The 25,074-nt window shown below is 40.3% G+C and overlaps 2 protein-coding genes across 2 annotated transcripts; both read left to right on the forward strand.

The window, feature by feature from the left end:
- The first annotated feature begins 21,687 nt into the window (after nucleotides 1–21,687).
- LOC110880470 (late blight resistance protein R1-A) lies at nucleotides 21,688–25,009 on the forward strand. Its single transcript, XM_035979067.1, has one exon. The coding sequence runs from the start codon at nucleotides 22,064–22,066 to the stop codon at nucleotides 24,032–24,034; it is 1,971 nt and encodes a 656-aa protein (XP_035834960.1). The 5' UTR covers nucleotides 21,688–22,063; the 3' UTR covers nucleotides 24,035–25,009.
- On the forward strand, nucleotides 24,016–25,009 carry LOC110883881 (putative late blight resistance protein homolog R1B-13). The gene has a single exon (XM_022131539.1). It carries the CDS (start codon nucleotides 24,036–24,038, stop codon nucleotides 24,774–24,776), a length of 741 nt encoding a protein of 246 aa, XP_021987231.1. The 5' UTR covers nucleotides 24,016–24,035; the 3' UTR covers nucleotides 24,777–25,009.
- Nucleotides 25,010–25,074: the final 65 nt, after the last annotated feature.

Raw genomic sequence — 25,074 nt, forward strand, 5'->3', positions numbered from 1 at the left:
TGAACGAGACCGACGTTCGGCAAACGATCGATTGATGAAAGATTACTTCGACGAAGCGCCTACTTACCCAAACCCAGACGTTTTTAGGCGTCGTTTCCAGATGAGTAAACGTTTATTTCTACGCATCGCTGGAGACTTGGAGAACAAGTTTGATTATTTTTAACAATAAGCGGACGCGAGAGGGACGCTTGGATTTACCGGTATTCAAAAGTGTACTTCAGCGCTACGAGTCCTTGCCTATGGAAACAATATTGACATCAACAACGACGAGTATTTAAAAATGGCCGAGAAAACAACGCGTGATACCTTGGAACATTTTTATCACGATACACTACAATACTATAAACATTACATGCATTCATATTTTTGTAGTTAGCTTAAAGTTATATATGTATGTTAAATGTATAATAAATTTGTACGATGCCCGTTATCTGAGAAAGCCTACATGGTACGACCTTCAACAAATTTACGAGGTCAATTCTAATCAACATGGTTAACTGAGCATGATTGGGAGCTTGGATTGTCACCATTGGCGGTGGTATAATTGTCCGACCACACGGCAAGGTCAACACACACAAGGTGACCAAGATGGACCATCTATTATTCATCAAGCGGTTGCCTCACAGGACCTTTGGGTTTGGATGGCTTACTTTGGTGTCGCAGGGTCATGCAATGATATAAACGTTTTCGAACAATCTCCATTGGTAGAGGACTTCATTTCTGATGGAGCTGCAAAAGCATCTTTTTATGCAAACGGAAACTACTACCCACACGGATACTATTTGTGCGATGGAATTTATCCTAGGTATTCAATTGTCGTAAAGACGTTTAGGGACCCGTACGATGAAAAAAGAGCTCACTTTGAAAAAGTTCAAGAGTCTTTGCAGAAGGACATTGAGAGATGCTTTGGGGTTCTTCAACAACGGTGGCTTTATTTGAGAAATCTTTCTTGTGCATGGACCAAAGAAAAAATAAGAGATGCTATGTACGCTTGTATAATCATGCATAATATGATATATGAAGACGAAAAGGTGTATCGTACAATATGCCTCAACGTACGTTGTGTATGCGATGGCAAAAATGGCACGTTATGTTACAAAAAAATAAAAATCGCATGTTTAAAAAAAATGAAAACATGTACATAAAAAGGGAAATCGCATGTTCCAAAAAAAAAACTCAAAATCGCATGTACATAAAAAAGTGAAATCGCATGTAAAAAATTGAAAGTCGCATGTTATAAACCAAATTTCGCATGTTGATACTGAATGTGACACCTCGCGAAAACGTTTAAACACACCGTAGTTAGGAAATATTTTTATCAGAGTTAAACATCAAACTTTTTATAACAAATCGTTGGGATAAAACCCAAGTTCATTTGACAATACATTTGTAGGGATAAACCCTAATTAACAAAACTCCTTTTTATTTAGGTAACTTTTATAACCACTTTTCCAAGCCTTCAGTGCTCTCCAGCTGGCTTTTATTGGCTTTCACATTGTGTTACCTGAAACGCGTTTTAAAAACATTTTATCAGCAAGAAATACTGGCAAGTACATTCCATTTTGTAAAGTATCCGATTACCATGTTTATATCTACACAATTACTCGGTCAGTACATGTCACTCGACGGATCTGTGACTATGGTCATATTACACATTGGATACCCGTGCCCAATTGTGAAGGTTATCAAGTACTGTATACAAACCCCATAATACTGGCAGCAATTATAGAATTACAAAGACTTAATCACTGTAATTGTATTTGAAAACATTTGAGGTTTTGGTAAAACATTTTGACTCACAAAAATGTACTTTCAAATAGTGAGAAAAAGTGAATGTACTTACTTTGTTGACTTAGGTGATACTACTATAGCTTCCTGGTGATTCTCCTGATTATTATCTATTAAAATTAAACAATGCACACGTGTTAGTAAAATAACCCAAATCACATTAACCGTACAACTCGAGACAGAACTCCAATGACTGAGTCAGGTAGAGCCTTGACATGCATTACAGAGTCCTAAATCAATCGGGTGTAACACGAGACAGAACTCCAACGACTGAGTCAGGCAGAGCCTTGACATGCGTTACGAAGCCCTAAATCAATCGTGTAAGGTAACAACATGGTTATAATACTTACAACGAGGCGGAGCTTCGCTTAATAGGGGTATTATGCCTGAGTATAATAATTGCCTACAGAATTTTAGAGAGACAATTCGATTTCTGAACGTCGAATAAATGAGCCGATCGACCTCTATATATAGGCATGTCGGAGGTCGGCTCGCGGCCCGCGAGGGACTGCATGTCATTTATAGCTTGGTCGAGTCAATGTATAGGTCTGCTGAGTCACCGCCACATGGCGGTATGCCTTGACCGGCAATCCAAGCCAGTCGCGGCCCGCGAAGGCTTTAGCCAAGGGGGTCGCGCCCCGCGAGCGACTCCTAAACTTCGTTTTTCATGATTTTTTTAAGTATAAGGGTATTTTCGGCTCGTTTCTCGCGTACGGGGTATATTTTAGGACATTTAGGGGTGTCTAAGTATGTTTTAGGAGGGTTGTTATAGATTATTGTTTGGATAGTCATGTGCCACACACTCGTGAAACTATACAACCTCCTTTGCACGAAGAACAACACTTATAAGTACATCGCACACTCAGAGTGACCGCACACTCTGAGTAGCACAAGTGCTGATACACCCCGTACAACTTGATGATGCTAGGTCGTACACCTCTGAGACCGTATACTCTATTGTACAAGTGGTAACTACACCATAGTACAAGTAAATTATGCACAGGCGCACACCCGATAAACCGCACACTTTAGTGGTACAATGTTCACAGCATATGGTACATACAAGCTATGCATGATCGCACACTGCCATGTGACCGCACACCGGGTAATGTGCCGCACACTCACAACCAGGCCGCACGTCCTCCAATTGGTTCGTACACATTATTGGGCCGCACATATATATGACTATGTAAATTGGACCACACATTTGAACCTTTGGACTATACTGGACCGCACACTTAACATTGGGCTGCACATTTCGTTGGGCTGATAACCTTGGCCGCACACTTAGAATATATATGTAATGGACTGATATAATATTGTTCACATGTTTGGGCTCGTGTTATGTGATACCTCGTGTGCTACTTGTTAGTTATGTGTACAAATACGTGAACTACTTGCATAACGAAACCTGACTAATATTGGTAACCATAATAGGACGTGGTTGACTAACTGTTAAAACAAGTAAACTATATGCCGAGCACCAAAGTGAGTTCACACACTTTACTAAAAGCATGCATTCTCGATGGCTAGGAAACAGAACAAATGACACTTTCCCAGGTTTGGGATTGCTTACTATTCCTGGTTTGGAATATGGTTAATTACTATTTATATTAGATGCAACAAGTGTACTAAACGAAACTCTATCACGAAGTCCCTACTTTCTATACCGATTAGTCGCCGGTGCCTGGCGAACGGGTTATTAGTTGATAGCGCTATTTAGGTTTCACCAACCTCACACCGTGCCTAGAGAGGATCGGTCGTGAACTAATAAACCTTGGCAAACCGTCAATGATGATAGACATTGATAAACAGGGCAACAACGAAACAACAGGTCGCAAAGTATTCGGTATTACGCAGTTTAGTGATGGCTGTCGTTAAGGACATGCAAAAACCTAATTAACCTAGGTAGCTAGGGTAAGCAGGGTATCGAATCCAGAGGAGTCTGTGGGTAATGCTAATTATTATTTGTTTGTAAATTTTACTAAACTAACTGATGATTAATAAACTAATATGGAATTAAAAACACATGAAACAAGTTGCAATCAAGAAAAAGATTGAGTCGTAATAAACAATGATGAGAAAAGGTGAGCACTCCGGGATTCAGATTCTGTAATTACTAATAACCTAGTTCTGATTTTATTGGATGCTATTGATTGGATAGTAAATCTGTCACATCTACCAATTACCTATACAGTTCAAAATCTTAATATTAATTGATCAGAGAACTATTAAAACAAACAGTCATAGGAATCATTCAATCAACAAAAGCATAATTTGATTCAGAACATAATTATAACTCTGACTGTCACTCAGGATTTGTCTGTCACACAAATAATATAATTATGTAAATAGTCGGCTGTCACCTGACTACAAATCCAAATCTCAATACAAACAGAAACTAGAATTAAAAGTGTCTCACAAGAATCATTCACCCGGAGTGTTCACGAGAGATTTAGCCGCACATGTTACTCGTTCGATCTTCAAGGGCTTCAGAAAGAGCTGAATTCATGATGTGGAATGATGATGTTATTAATGATGTTGATGCAGATGTTATCCCCCGAAATCTTCAATGACGGCTATCGAATGAGTGGATTCCTCCTCCTGTCGTCTTCCATGGGCCACCCAAAAGAATCCCCTAAGTCACAAGCCCACTTGTGATGGCCCTTTAACCGCCAAAAATAACATCACGTGTACTGCTCCCAATATTTTGTGATGTTCATCATTGTGTGGCGGCCCAGTCAAAGAAGTCGGCCCAGCCCCTTTACTCCACATGATATGCTTCCTTTCAATGTATGTGTGATGATAATGATAGATGATGTGCCCCTCTAGTCTAGCATGTGCATGTGTCTCCCTTCAAATGTCGGCCTATGATGTCTTGCTCAAAGTCTTGCCGTCAAAAGAAGATGATAAAATCGATGTGTTCTTGCCTCCTCTCTTTACGTGCGCCGCCAAAAAGGAAGTCCCCTTAGTTGCCGTCAATGTGATGATGATTATGTGATTTTTTATAATAATTTTAATTCACCAAAGATGGCTGCCAATCTCACATGACATATGATGATGTTCTCCTTTGACTTTTCGTGCCTACTCCCCATGCAATTGATGATATTGATGTAACACCAAAAGTCCACGTAATGCCCTTTTTTAATAGGCTACGTTTCACATTTTCTGTTTCTTATTTCTTCATGGTCCGTAACTTACGTTTTTAAACCATAAGTCACATTCCAAACATGCTAGCCTTCTTTGCTATTTCTTTTAACTTTCAACAAATGACATCCAAGTCCCTGGACTTCCTTGTTTCGTGTTTCTCATACATTCAAGCTATCTCTTCGACCCGAACATCCACCGAATGATATCTTTCGCATTGTTTGTCATCCCCGATAATTTTGCTTTATCAACACACACTCTAACTTTACCGAATTACGCGATTAACCTGTAAAACCACAAACTTTGGTAGTGAACATATTCCAAACATATAATCACGTAAACGGCAATAAATCACACAAAATATGCACGTTAACACTCGGATTTCACAACCTCCATCACATCCCCACACTTAACATTGATTGTCCTCAAGCAATCATTACAAACATTACTTACCTTATTAACAAATCACCATTGAATCCTTTACCGAATTAGCAATTTAAGGTCCCAAGTCATACCTGTCCCATAGACTGACACAATCGAGATTGACAATCTGACAGATAAATGATACGCATTCAAAACAACTTAAGACTTGCCTAACTAAAACTAACATGCTTATGATACTACACACATGCCACACGCCCATCACAATGATCACTCCTCTCGGCTCAATCAAGACTAGCGTGTAAGGTGCTAGTATATAATTCGCTCAAAACCAAATACGCTACCTTGCAATCATAAGCTTGTATAGCAATCATACCTCCACTGTATCAAGTAACGTAGCACATATCAAAAGGACTTTCGGGTTTTGGGGTTAAGGTAAAGGTAAAGGTAGGGAATTATTTTTGGCTTTTTATGTTTATTGGTGAACACAAATGAAGATACCAAACCATGACAACTTATTCACAATAATACTAACACTTTGGATTATTTTCGACCCATTTATTTAACACGAACATAACAATGAATTTTGTTTTTCTTTTCTTTATTTTTTTGCATTTTTTTTCTTTCTTTTTTTCATTTTGTTTTTTCTTTTTTTTTTCATTTTTTTTCAACAAATATCTAACACATAATTGTCATTCATGGTTGGTAATCAAACAGGGCAAACAGGGTGTAACAAACGAAGGGTAAAACGGCTCAACATGGTTAACTAAGGTGGGTGGATAAACAATCAACAAATAGAACAATGAAAGGATCCTAATGCCTTTATCATCTATGTGCATACGCTAAATCACAGTCTCGGCACGTATCAAACCACACAAGTTCTAACACAAAGAAACATACAGCCTACACTCAACAATTGAACAATTATTGCAATTTCAGCTAACAATCTAGTAGGCTCAAGTATCTCACCGAACAAAGGAATATGGGTTGCCGACACGTAGCATGTGTAATTCCTAAAGCATGTTACCCCTAATTAGACATCTCTTCTCAACTATTTTCTAAAAACATGTCAGAAATACTCTCATGAAACTTAAAGGGACAACCATGACTCGGGATCTAAGTTAGTTTAATATCAACAAGGAACCCATTAGTGATTGAAAATGTTGGCTTTCATGTAGTTCAAACATACTTGAGAAACAAAAATTTTCAAAAATTTTCAATTTTTTTTCCAATTTCAACCCTTCAAGCATTTAAGATCAACAATCTTACCAACCCTTTTCTCGAGTTACCGCATCCCCACACTTGGAATACATTGTCCCCAATGTATGGTGCAATTTATAATCTAAACTCGAGAAATACCACCCGCAAACCATGAACGGCTAATAACTAGACGACTCAACACAAAGAAACCACTCCCGACACAAAGACTCACACCACCAAAAACACAAAAACAAATAAAATAAAGGATAGAGAGACACATTGACCTGATCAGTAAATCAGCAAGTGTCTGTAACGGTGCAGCTGCTGTGATCAGACAGGGGCGCAAACTCCTCTTGGATTCTCTGACATCTCACCGGGGATGTTGCCAAACATCCCCACACTTGAATCACTGCATCCGCGGGAATTAAACGTAGTGACCTGCCAAAACAGAACCAACACCAAAACGAGACCAAAACAAAGTACAAACTCTACATCCTCGGGCCGCCTCCCGAGAGCGCTAAGTTTAAAGGTCTTCAGCCAGACCGTACCTGATTAAGCTCATGGTGGTTCAAATGGCATCTCTCGTGCAAAGAACACTTGCGCTGGTGGATGGTTAGTATCCCACTGCCATCCATCACTCCATATGGCATCCAAATGATCTGGGTTATCGAAATCTATCGACTGTAAGAATTCACCCTTAATTTTCCTTGTGGGCTTCTTCTTTTCCTTCAACTGTGAGACCTCACCCATATTCACCTCAAGTGGTCTTTTGGTTGCATCCTTTGGTGACTCCTTTTCTAACTTGACTGATCTCTTTTTGTTTCTCATCTTGAGCCACCACGGTGATTTGACCACTTTATCCTTCACGACCTTTTCATCCTTCGACCTGTCAATCATAGCAACACTCTCTTTTGGGACATCCTCATTAATTGGAGGATGACACTTATTAGCAACATTAGAATAAGCATAAGTGTGAGACATAAAGTTTAAGGAAAACTTACGTGACCCGAAGACCATATTCAAAGTATTAGCATTGCAATCAATGGTAGCCTTCGCTGTTTTCAAGAATGGTCGGCCTAAGATAATCGGTGGTTGTCCTTCAACATTGGACGACGTATGGTCCACAACTAGGAAATCTTCGGGGTAATAACAATCCCCTACTCTTATAGCAATTCCTCTCAACATCCCCCTAGATGGTTTCCTTGACCCGTCTGCAAGCACAACCGTGGTGTCCACCTTTTCAAGCTCACCAAAATCATATTCATCAAACACTCGACCCGCCAATATGCTTATGCTTGCCCCATGATCCACCAATGCCCTCTCAGTCTTGAACTCACCCAACTGGACTGGGATCATAGGCACATTCTCCTCTTCATCTTCAACACTTGCAACCAAACGGATTGCACCAATGGTCATATTTAAACGGACGGGTGAATCATTATCATCAACTATTACCCGTGCAGGAGTTACTGCCTCTACATCTGATTCTTCAATACAAACCTCATCTTGGGAATCCGCGATTGACTCAGATATTTGAGATTGTGAATCCACTTGATTGTTGCTTCCTAACCTCTCAGACTCTCTTTTAACCCGTTCATTGCATAGTGCATCTATGAATTCACCTAGCTTGACTACATCTTCATAAATCTGATATATATCAGGGATGTCTTGGGCGTAACTTGATGAGTTATATTCATTAAAATGACCATTGCCTCCATAACCAGGGTCCTCAAAATATTCTGATTTTCCATTACAACCCCAATCTGGCTTGTACTGGTGACCATCATCCATTTCATAACCACTGTACTCCCAGTTTGGATCATGATGGTAATCCATATCATCGATCTTTTCTTGATATCCATCTTGATAAGAATAACCCTGGTAACCCGCATTTTCTTGTCTTTGCATGCGTTGGGACCATACCCACTCATCAAGTTCAGCCTTACTCTCGAACATTGGGCATATCAATGCCCAATGTCCTTGGCACCCACATCTTGTGCATGTAACATATTCTTTATATTCCCAGCTCATATTTCCTGCACAAGTAGCAAACGAAAAGCAGTACCGAACAAAAAGAAAACAAAGACAAAAGTGAAAGGAAAAAAAAATAACTAACTAGAAAGGGCAAATACTTTTTGGATTTTTTTTTTAGTTTTTATGTAAACCGAAAGCAAACAAAACAAAACTAAACTAAACTAGCACTAAGCGCACGACTCCCCGGCAACGGCGCCATTTTGATGTCTGTCGTTAAGGACATGCAAAAACCTAATTAACCTAGGTAGCTAGGGTAAGCAGGGTATCGAATCCAGAGGAGTCTGTGGGTAATGCTAATTATTATTTGTTTGTAAATTTTACTAAACTAACTGATGATTAATAAACTAATATGGAATTAAAAACACATGAAACAAGTTGCAATCAAGAAAAAGATTGAGTCGTAATAAACAATGATGAGAAAAGGTGAGCACTCCGGGATTCAGATTCTGTAATTACTAATAACCTAGTTCTGATTTTATTGGATGCTATTGATTGGATAGTAAATCTGTCACATCTACCAATTACCTATACAGTTCAAAATCTTAATATTAATTGATCAGAGAACTATTAAAACAAACAGTCATAGGAATCATTCAATCAACAAAAGCATAATTGGATTCAGAACATAATTATAACTCTGACTGTCACTCAGGATTTGTCTGTCACACAAATAATATAATCATGTAAATAGTCGGCTGTCAACCGACTACAAATCCAAATCTCAATACAAACAGAAACTAGAATTAAAAGTGTCTCACAAGAATCATTCACCCGGAGTGTTCACGAGAGATTTAGCCGCACATGTTACTCGTTCGATCTTCAAGGGCTTCAGAAAGAGCTGAATTCATGATGTGGAATGATGATGTTATTAATGATGTTGATGCAGATGTTATCCCCCGAAATCTTCAATGACGGCTATCGAATGAGTGGATTCCTCCTCCTGTCGTCTTCCATGGGCCACCCAAAAGAATCCCCTAAGTCACAAGTCCACTTGTGATGGCCCTTTAACCGCCAAAAATAACATCACGTGTACTGCTCCCAATATTTTGTGATGTTCATCATTGTGTGGCGGCCCAGTCAAAGAAGTCGGCCCAGCCCCTTTACTCCACGTGATATGCTTCCTTTCAATGTATGTGTGATGATAATGATAGATGATGCGCCCCTCTAGTCTAGCATGTGCATGTGTCTCCCTTCAAATGTCGGCCTATGATGTCTTGCTCAAAGTCTTGCCGTCAAAAGAAGATGATAAAATCGATGTGTTCTTGCCTCCTCTCTTTACGTGCGCCGCCAAAAAGGAAGTCCCCTTAGTTGCCGTCAATGTGATGATGATTATGTGATTTTTTATAATAATTTTAATTCACCAAAGATGGCTGCCAATCTCACATGACATATGATGATGTTCTCCTTTGACTTTTCGTGCCTACTCCCCATGCAATTGATGATATTGATGTAACACCAAAAGTCCACGTAATGCCCTTTTTTAATAGGCTACGTTTCACATTTTCTGTTTCTTATTTCTTCATGGTCCGTAACTTACGTTTTTAAACCATAAGTCACATTCCAAACATGCTAGCCTTCTTTGCTATTTCTTTTAACTTTCAACAAATGACATCCAAGTCCCCGGACTTCCTTGTTTCGTGTTTCTCATACATTCAAGCTATCTCTTCGACCCGAACATCCACCGAATGATATCTTTCGCATTGTTTGTCATCCCCGGTAATTTTGCTTTATCAACACACACTCTAACTTTACCGAATTACGCGATTAACTTGTAAAACCACAAACTTTGGTAGTGAACATATTCCAAACATATAATCACGTAAACGGCAATAAATCACACAAAATATGCACGTTAACACTCGGATTTCACAACCTCCATCATTTAGTAACTTACATGTGGGGTACCTCCCCATGGCATGGTATAAATGAGTAACTTAACACAACCATAAGTTTTATGGGATTAAAACTGGACAACTCGTGAACTCACCAACTTTATGTTGACAGCCTACTGCATGCTTTGCAGGTACTCAGTGATAGCAGAAGCTTGCAGCGGGTAGTGTAGTGGTCGCATTAACCCGTGTTGGGTTTTCCTTAATAATAATTATGAACTTCTGAACCTTTGTTTGAACTGTTTAACTTATGTTTCCGCTGTTATCTTTAAACATTGTTTTAAACTTAAACCTTGGACTTAGACATTATTAGTCCCTAATCGTATTGGTTGTGATGAAAACTGCTTTGTTATTCTATTGTTCAATGTGATTGGTGGCTTGATCCTGGTCAGTCACATGCCTCGCGGTAGTACTCCGCATGTGGAAATTGAGGGTGTGACACTGAATCTCGTACGCAGCGTACGTTAAGGCATTTTGTGCAATAACCGGCCTCTTGGAAGACGAAGGAAAAGCAATATGCAAAAACTATGTACCGGAAGCTGTTTAGGAATATACGCAAGCAACAATGGAAGAAAGAGTGAAGAATGCACATGAAATGCGGTTCGAAGCCGCACATTCTGCGTTAGCGGTTGATTTGGTCTAACACGCATGGTCGATTCGGTATATTCCAAACGAGGGTGAAGAAGAAGTTGATGACGAGGAAGATGAAGATGACGAGAATGACGAAAATTAAGACGGGTACTATTATTTGTTTTATTATTTATGTAATTTTTATTTATTTAATGAAATACCATTAGTTTTAATTTAAAAAAACAAAAAAAAGGGTAATCATTAGATGGACATTATTGGGCATTATACCACGACACTCATTTTAAACAAATGTCTTATAATGCCTCATTGCTAACTAAATCGTCACATAACAAATCATGTCCAAGGGTGAAGTATTATCTTCCTTCACCGCTACACATTATCAAACCTCAGTTGCATCGTATTATGGAAAATACAATATTTGATAGTCGTGTATAGTCTACCATTTGGAAGAACAAATAATCTGTATGTGCATATTTTCGTTTCGGTTCGGACTTCCAAAAAGGTTGAGTCGTTTCGGTTCGGACTTCCAAAAAGGTTGAGTCACCACTACACATAAAAGGTCAACTTTTAATCAACGATTCAACGTTATTGAATTTTAAAATAATTTGCATGTGCATATTAGGGGTAGGGGTGGTCATCACTCATCACTCACTTATAACTTCCAATCAAGTTCCGCCACGTCATCGAGCATTATTCCATCACTAGTGATGGATTTTAGTGGAAATGTCTATCACTCACCACACACTCATCTCCATCATCAAAATCATTCACAAAACAACAAAACAACAAAACAAGTTGAATATACAACGCGTGATAGTGGCCACGCGTTGTCAAGTTAACGCGTGATGGTGGTGACCGACGGCGGTGTATAACGCGTCACCACGCGTTGTCGATGGGTGATCACGGACCGCCCCGTCCAGCCTTAATGTGGGAAAAGATGGCAATCATCCATAATCAATGAATAAAAGGAGAAGATGAAACACATAAATAATTAAAAAAATGGTATGAAACTTATAGCTGATTATAAAGTGAGTTAAATGCCCGGATAGTCCCTGTGGTTTGGTGTTTTTTCACCTTTAGTCCCTAACTTTCTAAAATTACAGCTATAGTCTCCAACTTTTCAATTTTCGTTCCCGGATAGTCCCTAAGCCTAACATTAGTTAGTTTTTTGTGTTAAGTGGATGTGAAATGACATAAATACCCTTATTTGTTAAATTAATAGTTAAAAGATTAAAAAAAATATAAATAACATTTAAAAATAATGTGAGACCCACCACCGACCCCACCATCTTCATCTTTCCCAATCTTTACCACTTTCACCTTCCACCACCACCACCACCATCACCCCACCCCAGTACCCCACCGGAAAAAAATCTCAAGTCTTTCTAAAAAGAGTTAACTGCCATTTTTGTCCCTGTGGTTTGGTCACTTTGGCCATTTCGGTCCATTTTTTAAAAATGCGTCATTTTCCTCCCCGACGTTCTGGAAAGGTGCCATTTCAGTCCAAAAATCATAACCCAGTTAAGTCGGTTAGTAAATAAGGACTGATTGTGTAAATTTGTAACATAAAGGACTAATTGTGTAAATGTGTAACACCACCACCACTAGCCCTGCCACCACCACCACTCCGCTGCCACCACCACCACCACCACCGCCACCACCGCCACCACAGCCACTGCCACCACCACCACCACCGCCACCACAGCCACCACCACCACCACAGCCACTGCCACCACAGCCACTGCCACCACCACCACTCTCTCTACGGTTCTTCCTTCCCCATGCCCGAATTATCTTCACAAGTGGGTGAAATCCCACTAAAAATTCCTCCAATCCCGTGATAAACCCCCTGATCCGTCTCCAAGCTCGTGTGGTAATGGGGACCCAGAACTTGATGAGTTATGAGCTAATATGGTAGCTCATGATGCGAAATTGCAATTGGAGGCTGATAAGGCCAATGGTATTAGGCGTACCACCAGGTCTTGTTCCAAAAAGAATTCTGTTCAGATTGCGGGTTTTGGTGCAGTTCGGAAGCAAAAGAAATCTGTTAAGTTCAGTCCCATGTTGTCCGATTTACGGGTCAAAGGGTTTATCCAAAATACTCCTCAAGTGCTAAGTAGTAATCAGCAGGGGATGGGTCTTGTTGGCAATCCTGTAGGAGATATATCGGATAACATCACTGGTAGTCCTGATATTACGGCCCCATAGGTTATGGCAGGTAAGTCTAGTTTTGTGTCGCCTATAAGTATGCACCAGGATGATGTAGAGCTTGTTTCGGTCAATTCTGATTCATCGGATGATGATATTGATATGGGAACTCCAAATATTGGGGCTGCTAATCAACAGGGGCAGTATGGGAACAAGTCTGGTAGTACCATAACTGCTGTTCAGGTTGATTGTTAGCAAATGAACTTGAATACTGCAATGAATGAAAGACCAGGTGACCACGGGGTAGCTTTCAATCTGCAAGGGCAAAATGGGAATAATTATCTTATGCACACTAGTGGTATGATGGAAAATAGTCAACAGCCTCTGCACAACCAGTACAAAACCCAAAACTCACAGCCTATTACTTTGTCGTCTGCTGATATGGTGAATGGAGGTTCCCACAGTGGTTGTGGTGGCAGTGGCTGTGGTGGCGGTGGTGGCTGTGGTGGCGGTGGTGGCTGTGGTGGCGGTGGTGGTGGTGGTGGCAGTGGCTGTGGTGGCGGTGGTGGTGGTGGTGGCAGCGGAGTGGTTGTGGTGGCAGGGCTAGTGGTGGTGGTGTTACAAATTTACACAATCAGTCCTTTATGTTACAAATTTACACAATCAGTCCTTATTTACTAACCGACTTAACTGGGTTATGATTTTTGGACTGAAATGGCACCTTTCCAGAACGTCGGGGAGGAAAATGGCGCATTTTTAAAAAATGGACTGAAATGGCCAAAGTGACCAAACCACAGGGACGAAAATGGCAGTTAACTCTTCTAAAAAAGTAAAAAGGACAAATTGATGGCAGCCAACAACAACAAAGATCACTTGATTAATCATCGAATAAACAGATCCATAACAAATCCATTTGTCAGCAACCCAACGCCACTTCCTGTCAACCATGTCTTCCCTATCCTTCCTCTCCTGTCCACCGTCCTCCACCACCACCACCCCCACCCGCACCCACTTCCTCCCTCTCAACACAACGCCACCACTCACCGCTCCGAACCGCCGTCTTTATCCACCAGCACCAGCAATCCCCACTTTTTACCACTGCCCTCTGCTGCTTCTGAACCATGACATCACCACCATCACTCACTGCAGCATCACTGCATCAGGTATGTTTTCATCTTTCCCTATCTACGACCATCTCCACTGATTGAAACCCACCATCTCTTCTATGCTCTTCCTCAGTTAACAACACAAAACCTCCCATCATCGCCGACTGCCATCACCATTACCTAAGTTGAACAATCCTAGTTCTATAGCCTTTGGTTTAAATTGAACTGGTTTGAATTTTAATTTTATCATGGGAATGATGGTTCCATATTTGAAAATGAAATTGGTTTTAAATTGCATCTGATGTTGATGTGATACTTAATTGCTGTTGTTTGAATTGATTACACACATATATATATAACTCTGGTTATGATGGAGGATGGTGGCAGCCGGTGGTGAAGATGGATTGAAGAAGAGCTGTTTTGGTGAGTGGGAGTTGGTAGGAAGAAGAAGTTAAAAGAGTTGGTGGGCCCCACAAATGCAGAATTACTTAATACTTAATTAATTATTTTTGTTTTATTATAAAGGGTGATTTGGTGAAAAATGGGCAACCACAGGGACTATCCGGGAACAAAATTACAAAAGTTGGGGACTATAGCTGTAATTTTAGAAAGTTAGGGAATAAAGGTGAAAAATGGGCAAACCACAGAGACTATCCGGGCATTTTTCTCTTGTAAAGTGAAACTTTGTTCCCACATCGACTAGCGCAAAATATTGAAGGGGTCATGCTATTCACACACGAGGAAAATGATTTTCACACCTCAAAGCGCCGCGCTATGGCCATAGCGGGGCGCTTAGCTCGACAAAAGGTGATTTGACTGACTGAAACATAAGTTGCAGAGACATAAAGGTGAAACGAGGTTGCAGGTCTCGTGAACCCTAAGTGCCGCGCTATGGCCAAAGCGCGGCGCTTCGACCCCAAATTTTCACTACTTAAACCTGCTCAGACACAACATTTAGCATTCGGGGGTTTTGTTGTTTGTCGATTTCTTTGCGGTATTAGTTACATGTCTTGAAAAACCGATGTCGTGGTTAAGCAACTATCTTTTCGATCAATATTCTAACGAGTCAGTTGTTCCTGATTCTTACGAGGGGACCGCTATTTCTGACTCGTATGAGAAACCGGTCTCGTCCAACTTGAGGGAGACAGAGGTTGTATCTGGCATTCGTTATCGTGACAACACGGTGAAGCTGGATTTGAATACCCCTGTGGAGGACCCTTACGCGCAACAAGGTTATTCGAATTTCGGTTACGGTGGCGAGTACAGCTTTGTACAGCAGGAGTGTTATCCAAACCACAGTTACGGTTGTCAACAGAGCTTACAAGGTTATTCGAATTTCGGTTACGATGGCGAGCACAGCTTTGTACAGTAGGAGTGTTATCCAAACCACAGTTACGGTTGTGAACAGAGCTTTGAACATCAAGTCTATTCGGACCTCGGTGACGATGGTGAGCCGGAGGATGTGTCTGTTGACGAGGAAGGCTGTTACCCGGTTACATTTTCGTTTGATACAACGCAGACCTTTTCGTCACGTAAAGAGTTGGTGCGTTGGGTACAAGACACGGCAAAAGACAATGGTTACCTCATTGTGATTAAGAGGTCGAATAAAAGAGGAGAGAATTACAAGATTTGGTTTCAATGTACTTTTGGTGGGGAGTATAAGAGTATAGCTACACAGAGGAAAACGGGTAGCAAGAAAATAGGCTGCCCGTTCGAGATGATCGGGTTTTCGGAATATTATTTGTTTATTATCTTTTATTTAAATTGTTTAATAATATTATTTGTTTATTATTTTTTATTTAATATTGTTTGTGTATTTGAATTGTTTAATAATATTATTTGTTTATTATCTTTTATTTAATATTATTTGTGTATTTGAATTGTTTAATAATATTATTTGTTTATTATCTTTTATTTAATATTATTTGTTTATTATCTTTTATTTAATATTATTTGTGTATTTGAATTGTTTAATAATATTATCTTTTAAACGTGCAGGGATGGATTCTGATGACGAGATTGAGCATATGGAGGCTGAGGGAGATGTGGGAGATGTGGGAGAGGAGGTATGTCCGTACCTGCAGTTTCCGCAGGGGTCACGGGCGGCGAGGAGATGCGCTAGGTTGCGCACCATGGAGATTGGGGGGCATGTAGGGATAGACTGGGAGCTGCTGGAGACCGTGGATGAGGCCGCACGGACGCGTGATATAATTGGACTAGATACTCTCCTTGGTCGCGCCTCTTTCAGATAGCGATTGAGGACTCGTACCGTGAGCTTATGATCGAGTTTCTTTCTACGTTTACATACGCGCCGCATCCGGCGGATTACGTGGAGGACCCGGATTTTCCAGTCCACGAGGTTACATTCCGTCTCGCCGGTCAGCAGTTTGTGATGAGTGTGCGGGAGTTTGCTGTCCATACAGGTTTGTAAACAGAGCCCGAGCTTGATACTGATTTATATACGCAGGGGGTTAGGCAGATGGACAGGCAGACGCTTATTAGTTTCTGGAGGGCCATTTCCAGGGTTCCCTTTGGGAAATCCTGGCAAAAGGCCACCACTATTAGAGACCCCTTGTACCGATACCTGCACCATATTATCGGGTTATCTATCGTGCCGCGGGGTACCAGCAGGGAGAAGGTCACCCTCAGTGACCTTTTCTTTCTATACTGCCTACTTCGCGGCCAGACCTGCGATCTAGCAGGCTGCCTGGCAGATTACTTTGCCACAGCATACCACCGGCAGCTCCGCGGGAAGCTGCACGGTGGCTCATACATCACCGCCATTGCACGCTTGCTAGGGATCGTGCCCGAGAGTGATCCGGAGCTGTCCGCGCCGATCCCGTCGACCACGTTGGGCCGCGCGTCAGTATCTAGCATGCAGATCACCCGTACCCTTGATGTTGGTCTGAGGTTTAAGGGCCGTGACGGGCTGATTTGCCATCCGGAGGTGTTGCCGGAGGTCATCCCGGTTGTTATTGAGGTGAGGCCTGGAGTGTTAGCCCCTCCACATGTTCAGGAGGCCGCTCGGCAGGCTCAGCTACAGGCTCTGGGCCTCGATCAGCCTCAGGGCGAGCCTCAGGCTTAGGCTCAGGCTCAGCCTGTATTCGAGGATCCGGCTCAGGAGGAGCATGTCGAGGAGATCCCGGTACCACCAATTCAGCCAGCTCCTGAGCCGCCACAGTACCCGCAACACGTTTACGCTGACCTGCCTCCGGCAGTGCGTGAGGTGGCTCGGGACTTCGGCCGACGCCTCAGACGCCAGGGCGCACGCATTGACTGGATTGTCGAGACGCTCGTTGCTCTACGAGAGCTCGCCGGGTTGCCTCCACTTCCCCTCCCACCGTCCCCACCGCACAAGGATTAGTACCTTAGTTTGTTTGTTTAGTGTTTTGTTATGTATTATGTACTCAGTTATACATTTTTGTTTTGTATGTACAAACTGATATATATATATATATATATATATATATATATATATATATATATATATATATATATATATATATATTGTAGTTAATCTTCTATTTACATCACGTTGGTTTTGGATTGTTTATGTTTAATTGTTATGGCTTTCTGTACATTTTGTTTAACGTGTTCGTTTAATTTAACAAAATATACTACGTTAAGAGTTTATAAAGACGCACTTATATTATATACGTTCTATAAAAATAATGACGTAAAAAACGTAATTATAAAACAACTATGAATTATATGTAATACTAATATTTTATAATAATAATAAAACTCAAATACAATTTTTTTTCCTCAAAAAAACACTACCAAACTAACCCACATCCCACCTATTTCCAAAAAAAAAAAAAAAACAACAACCCAAAGCGCCGCGCTATGGCCACAGCGGGGCGCTTAGGCTTGGTCAACAGTCAGTCCTTGTCTGTTGACCAAGCCCTAAGCGCCCCGCTGTGGCCATAGCGCGACGCTTTGGGTGTGCAAAAAGACAAATGGCGTGTGCGAATATACCAGGCCTATTGAAGAGCTATTGAGAGAAATAAAAGTCAACTGAAGGTGAAATCAAGGGTTTTAACCCGTCCTGTCAGGGTGAGAGGCGACCGGTCAATGATCGTATAGAGACGGTCGGTCGTGCCGACACCTAAGACTAACGAACACACATTTTAAGGCGAATGAGCCTGCCCTACTCTAGGTGGGCTTGTCCGTCAATTTTTGGATGCCCGTACTTGGGCTCCACAAACAGTATAAATCACATTGAGCTGGCCCATTATAGTTTAACAGACTATTTTCAAGAACCCAAATCGGTTTTGACTTGGCCGGTTCTAGGTTAAAAATAACATGTTTTTTTATTAAAAAAAAATATATAGTCTTCGGTCCAAATGGCAACAAGTGGAGACATTTCGTAAGTGTTCTTTTCCCATTTTTGGGTTCGGTTTTGCATTTTTGAGTGTCATGATCAACCCAAAACCATCAAATATCTATTTATACTAATTTTGAAGGGTAAAATGGTGAATAGGGTGTGAAGACAACGGTAAAAAAAGTTGCTTAAAACGATAACATGGTACTAAGCGGTTCCAAATTGAATATTTTGGATTGGTTCCAAACCAGTTTGGCCAAAAATCAGTTTTTTGTGTGGGCATGCTGAACCGGTGCTAAACTTACGGTTTAGAATACAAACCGGACCAGTTTGTACAACACCAGTTCATTCTCGGGTCAAGTTCACCAAACCGGTTTGGTTAACCAGTTTCTTGTTCATCTCTAATGGGGTGTGTCAAAAGACTTTTTTTATTTATTTTTCGTTGCTCGACTAGACAATTGGAGTCATATAACGGTGTAGAGAAGGGACTAACATAACACACACACAATTGTACCTAAAGAACGTCTATACAATTAATAAATCTAATTTGTATTATCTAACGCGTGAGATCCTCGAGCACCTAAGCTAGACTCAGTGCCAGAGCTTGCTCGAAAACTCAATGAGAACCGGACTCTCAAAATCCAAATCGGTGAGAGCTGGACTCTTAAAAATCCAAAATATGTAATTGGGTTGTAAGCCTGTAACTATAGATAATCGTGGCCTGAAACATCTGGACTCAGAATCAACATGGACCGACAGAACCATCCTGGGCCAAGACAGTAAACTGGAATAGCTGTCGCTGTGTATGTGTATGTGGTGTTTCATATTAAACCGTTACATAGGGGTAAGAATGAAAATTAAAAAGTATAATATAAATGTGGTTTTAACTTTTTTTAATGACTGTCTTTTTTTTAATATTACAGATATTTTTTGAACAAAATTGGTAATTGTAGGGTATAACATCGGTTTACCTTTTTCTTTTTTCAAAAGATCAATTTTTTGCTACAAATGGACTTAGAAATAAAAGGTTTAAATTTGGGCTTAGAGGGCTTAAAATTTTGGTTTTAAGAAATCAAAGGAATTGGACTCAAAGTGCTTTACTAGTGGATTTGTTTTAGGTGGGTTGGTTCAAAGAATGATTTAGGCTAAAAACAAAAGGGCTAAAAATAAAAATCATAATGTCTCTGTCACTTGTTTACTCACATTCGTTGTGTTAATTGTTGCAATCAAAGAGCATAGCTGAATACTCAATTGGATGAATGCTCGAGTCAAGGATATAACTAGAATAATGGCAGTTGAAGCCTGGGGCGAATCTACCTGGCATTGGAGAGGGAGGCACCCCCTAAGATTCATCAAATTAGGTGAAAATTATTCGGGTTTTCTAAGCAGGCATTGTCGTAAAAGGTAGAGAGACACCTCTAACATCGACGACCAGAAAGTAAAAGAAGAAAATTGAAGATTTTGATGGAGAGCTTCAAATTTTAATGAACTTTTTTTAACAACACTAAAGCTTTATTGGAGGGGTGAAGAAGATGAAGGGGAAAAAGCGAGAAAATGTACTAATAATGTGGGTTGGGAAGACATGCACTATAATGTGTCAGCTAGTCGTTTGCTATGATCCAATGATAGCCTAGTGGAGCTGGTCACATCAATGAAACTAATCTGTAGATGGGGGAGAGATACCAGATTCGAGCCTCACAAGAGGCAAAAATTATTAGAAACTTCCTGTGGATGCACCTGAGATCAAACTCGGGTTGGTAGAATAGTGACAGGTTATACTTCGTTTCGGAGAGACTCCTCTACCGTTCCGTTGGGTGTTCCAAAAAAAGGTTTCTTATTATCTCCTTTGAAATTAAAGTAAAGTTACATGTAAACATTTAAGTTTAGCTTAAAACTAATCAACCCTAAAATTAACATCTTTTGTTACTATATTAGACATTAATCATAATTAGTTAAATAAATATGTTGTTAATCATAACTAATTAAATTAAGTAAATGATTAATATGTTTTGTTAGATTACTCAATTAATTTATAATTGTTTTTGGTTTTCTATACATGTTTGAGTTTAATCAAATTATGTCAACATCATTGAATTATTACATAAATAAATATAAAGAGTTTAACTATACCCTCTCCGTTTTAACCCGACTTGTTTTAACCAACTTATTTTAACTCGAATTGCTTTTAGACAAACCATTTAAACCCGAGTTGTTTTGAGTTGATCCGTTTTGTGACCCTACTTAAAAAACTCTTAGATCACCCCCGAGTTGTTTTGAGCTGATACGTTTTGTGACCCTACTTAAAAAAAACTCTTAGATCACCACTAATTCATATATGATAAAAGAATAACTGAATGAACAGTTATTCTTTTATATTATTATTATTAATGAATATTACTTTTAATGTTGTAATAAAATACATAGATAGATCTGTTCGGTATCGGTTTAAGAAGGTAAAAACTTGTATCAGCCTAGTATAAAAAATGTCAAAAGTCGGTACCGAATTAATATTGAAAATCTTTTAGTTCGGGAATTTCGGTACTGCTACCCGGTACCGTTTGCTCATCCTTGATCACGGGTGTCGTAGATTTTCTTCAACTTTTAATGATTTCTTTTTTTAGTTTCAAGAGTAGGGATGAGCTCGGTGCTAATAGATACCAAATATACTGGTACCAAAAATACCGGTTACGGTACCGGTATATGAAGGTAAAAATTGGTACCGAATTGGTACTTAACATCTTTCGGTTTGGGAAATTCGGTACCGGTGCCCAGTATCGTTTGCTTATCTTTGACCACGGATTTCATACGAACAACATCATTACCATACAACTTATTTATTGATTCTTTTTAGGTTATCTTTTAGTGTTTTTTCTACATTTTCTTTTTATCTTGTCAATAGTTACGTGCGCAACGTGCTCGTAGTGATTTCAAAACACATGTAAACACAGACTAAATAATAAAAGAAGTTCGCCGCAACACGGCGACGGTGATAAACCTAGTTGAAGCAACAACCGAAGACAATTGTATTTTTATACTATTATATGTGAACGCACTGAACCCCCTTGGAAAAAGTGTGAACGCACTGAACCCACTTGGAACTTAACAACTGGACTTGAAATTGCATCAAAGCAGAGGCGGAACCACGGGATCCCACTCCGGTCATCGGAACATGACGACTGACGAATTCACCAAAAGAACAAAACCAACTACCTGCTAAAACCACAGAAATACCATGCACAAATACTGATACGCTGAGAACCCCAAAATGAAGATTTTACTTAAGATGATCGGAAGACGAAAACCGGAGAACAAAAGGTGACGTGATCGATGGCTACCAAAAAAACCCGTGTTTCAAAAAGAACAATAAACGAGCGACCCTCTGAAGTCTGAACCATCACCCCCAGACAACAATACTCCCTTCAATCATACTTGTTGACAAGAGTTGACTTGGAGATATGGCAAACATAGATCTGGAGATGTTCATGGAGAAGTTGAGGAGGTTACTTTACGAGAATGACAATGATACATGGATCAGAAACATTAATCCTTACATCGAAGCAAAAAAGCCTGAAATCCAGTTGCTATATGAGGAGCTTGCCTACCTCATTGGATCATCCTGTTTTAAAGAACAACTACATGATTTGGGAAACTGGAAGACACGACTTATCCAAGCAGCACAGGAGGCAGAAGATATGGTTGATATGTTCGTATCTTCTGCTATCATCAAGACCAATTATAGAGGGTTATATCAAGCGTCCATGTCCACACACCGCAGCCTGGGTTTTCGAAAAAAGAAATTACTCGATTGCTCTCTTAAGGACCTTAAGGGTGTTATGGACCACCTAAAGTCTATCAGAGAAGAGATCACGAGTAATAAGAATCTAGTTAAGCAAGACATGATGATGGACACCGGGTTTGAAGCTACTGGAACAACAGTGAATCTTAGTGCAACCGAACATGAAGAATACATTGTAGGCTTTGATGATGATGTACTATTGATAATAGACAGGCTTACCGGATACCGCAAGAAGCTAGACATAATTTCGATTGTGGGTATGGGCGGACTGGGTAAGACTACCCTGGCTACCAAAATATTCGGTGATTCTCTTGTAGAGTATTATTTCGATATGCGCGGGTGGATTACTGTTTCTCAAGAGTATTCCAAGAGAGATTTGTTAGTACAACTATTGGTGTCAATAGGCAGATCGGTTCATGAGACAGCGAGTGAATCAAAACTTTATGAAATGGTGTACCAGAGTCTAAAGGGAAGGAGATATTTGATTGTTATTGATGATGTCTGGAGTTGTAAGGCATGGGATGATGTGCGGCTATGTTTTCCTGATGACAATATCGGTAGCAGAGTTCTTGTGACCACGCGGCTTGCAGAAGTTGCTGGGCATGCAAGCCGGGGCGGTTTCACTCACAACCTAGGACTTTTAACCGAAGAACAAAGTTGGGAGCTGCTGTGTAGGAAGACTTTCAGGGGACATGAGTGCCCTGAAAGTTTGACTGAGACAGGGAAGCATATAGCTACGAAGTGTGGAGGATTACCGCTTGCTTTAGTTGTCATAGCAGGACTTCTAGAGAAAGGAGAGAGACGGAAAGATTTGTGGGAGAAAATTGCCGAACGTGTGGGTTCATACGTTATTAATGACCCTAAAGGATGCTTGGATACGCTAGCTTTGAGTTATGACCATCTACCTCTTCACTTGAAGAAATGTTTTCTCTATGTAGGCATCTTTCCAGAAGACTATATAATCCAAGTGCAGACGTTGATCAGGCTCTGGATGGCTGAAGGGTTTATAAAAGAAGCAGGCCAAAGAAGCTTGGAGGAAGAAGGTGAGTATCACCTGATGGATCTAATTGACAGAAATCTGTTAATTGTTGCTGATAAAAGGTCTAATGGAGGAATTAAATCATGTCGCCTGCATGATCTTTTGAGAGAACTATGCTTAAAAAAAGCCGATGAAGAAACTTTCTTCCAGAAAGTTAGTAGGGAGCAACGGCGTCTACTTTTCACCTCAAACAGAAACCTTGACTCTGATTCTGTTTCCAGCATAGTGAAGCAAAGGCGTCTATCCGCTGCCCCTGATGTTTTATGTAACATCTATTTGCATGGTTTTACCACGTACACAAGGTCTGTTTTGTGCTTTGATTACGGTGGATTTTCAGAATATAGAACTACAAATTGGGTTCCATCCTTTTTGCTTCTTAGAGTGTTGGATTTACTAAATATTCCACTCGTTGATTCCAGCGACATAAGAATGCTAGTTCATCTAAGGTACTTAGCAGTTTGGTCACGCAAAGAATCCTTATCATTAAAGTTCGATTTACGGAGCCTTCAAACTTTCATTGCTAAAGGCAAGTTCCAATGGCCCATATTGTCATTTGGTAATATGGTAATGGCCCATATTGTCATTTGGTAATATGGTGAATCTAAGGCACTTGCGGTGTGACAGAATCAACATCCCAATTGGTTTCAGTAACCCTTCATTGCTCAACTTGCAAACGGTTTCCAGACTAAGATTAGGTCATTGGGCTGAACTTTTGCTGCATTCTTTTCGTAATATCAAGAAGCTTGGGTGTTCTATTTCTTCATCGTCAACCAATCATGGATTACTTAGCTTTACGTTGCTAACTCGTCTTGAAGCTTTGAACATAGACAAGTACACGTACGATTCATTAACTTTAACGAACCCAATAAGGTTCCCAGAAACATTGAGAAAGCTGACCTTAAAGGGGTTATGTCTTCCTTGGAATTATATGTCAACAATTCGACAATTACCCAAACTTGAGGTTCTCAAATTACTAGACTCATCGTTCAAAGGACACATGTGGGAGTCTGGCGATGAGCAGTTTCACCAGTTGAAGTTTTTGAAATTAGTGAAGCTGGATCTCCGTGTCTGGGAAGCTTCTAGCATCAACTTCCCACACCTCAGGAAACTAGTAGTGATAAGTTGTGAAGATCTAATGGAAATTCCGCTAGACCTTGGAAGGATCTACACCCTCGAGCATATTGAGATAGATTATTCCAACCCTCGTGTACTTGAGTCTGTAAAAAGAATTCAAGAAGCGCAGCGTGAGATTGAGAACTATGATATCCATGTCAACTTCACTCACGCGGATCCAAGCGAAGCCTTCTTTCAGGAAGATCCTTTCTTTGACTAACTCCATCATCCTGGATATTCCGAGCTCTGGTAACTTGTATATTGTGTGAATGCCAAGTTTGTTGTACAACATCATTATGGATGTGAGAATTGGATCATTGCTTATATGTCCTCCTAAATAGTGAATAATGGACTGAGATGTAAGAGGAATAGTTAATATCTGACTTTTGTTATGTATTGTAAAGTTACTCGTATCTGACTTCTACAACACAGAACGCTATATTTTTCTTGTTATGAATTTTTGGTTGTCTGGCGCCAGAGACTGTGGACCTACTTAGTCGAGTTCAAAGGGTCATGCA

This window comes from Helianthus annuus, chromosome 10 (assembly GCF_002127325.2).
Source record: "Helianthus annuus cultivar XRQ/B chromosome 10, HanXRQr2.0-SUNRISE, whole genome shotgun sequence".
NCBI classification, from domain to species: Eukaryota; Viridiplantae; Streptophyta; class Magnoliopsida; order Asterales; family Asteraceae; genus Helianthus; species Helianthus annuus.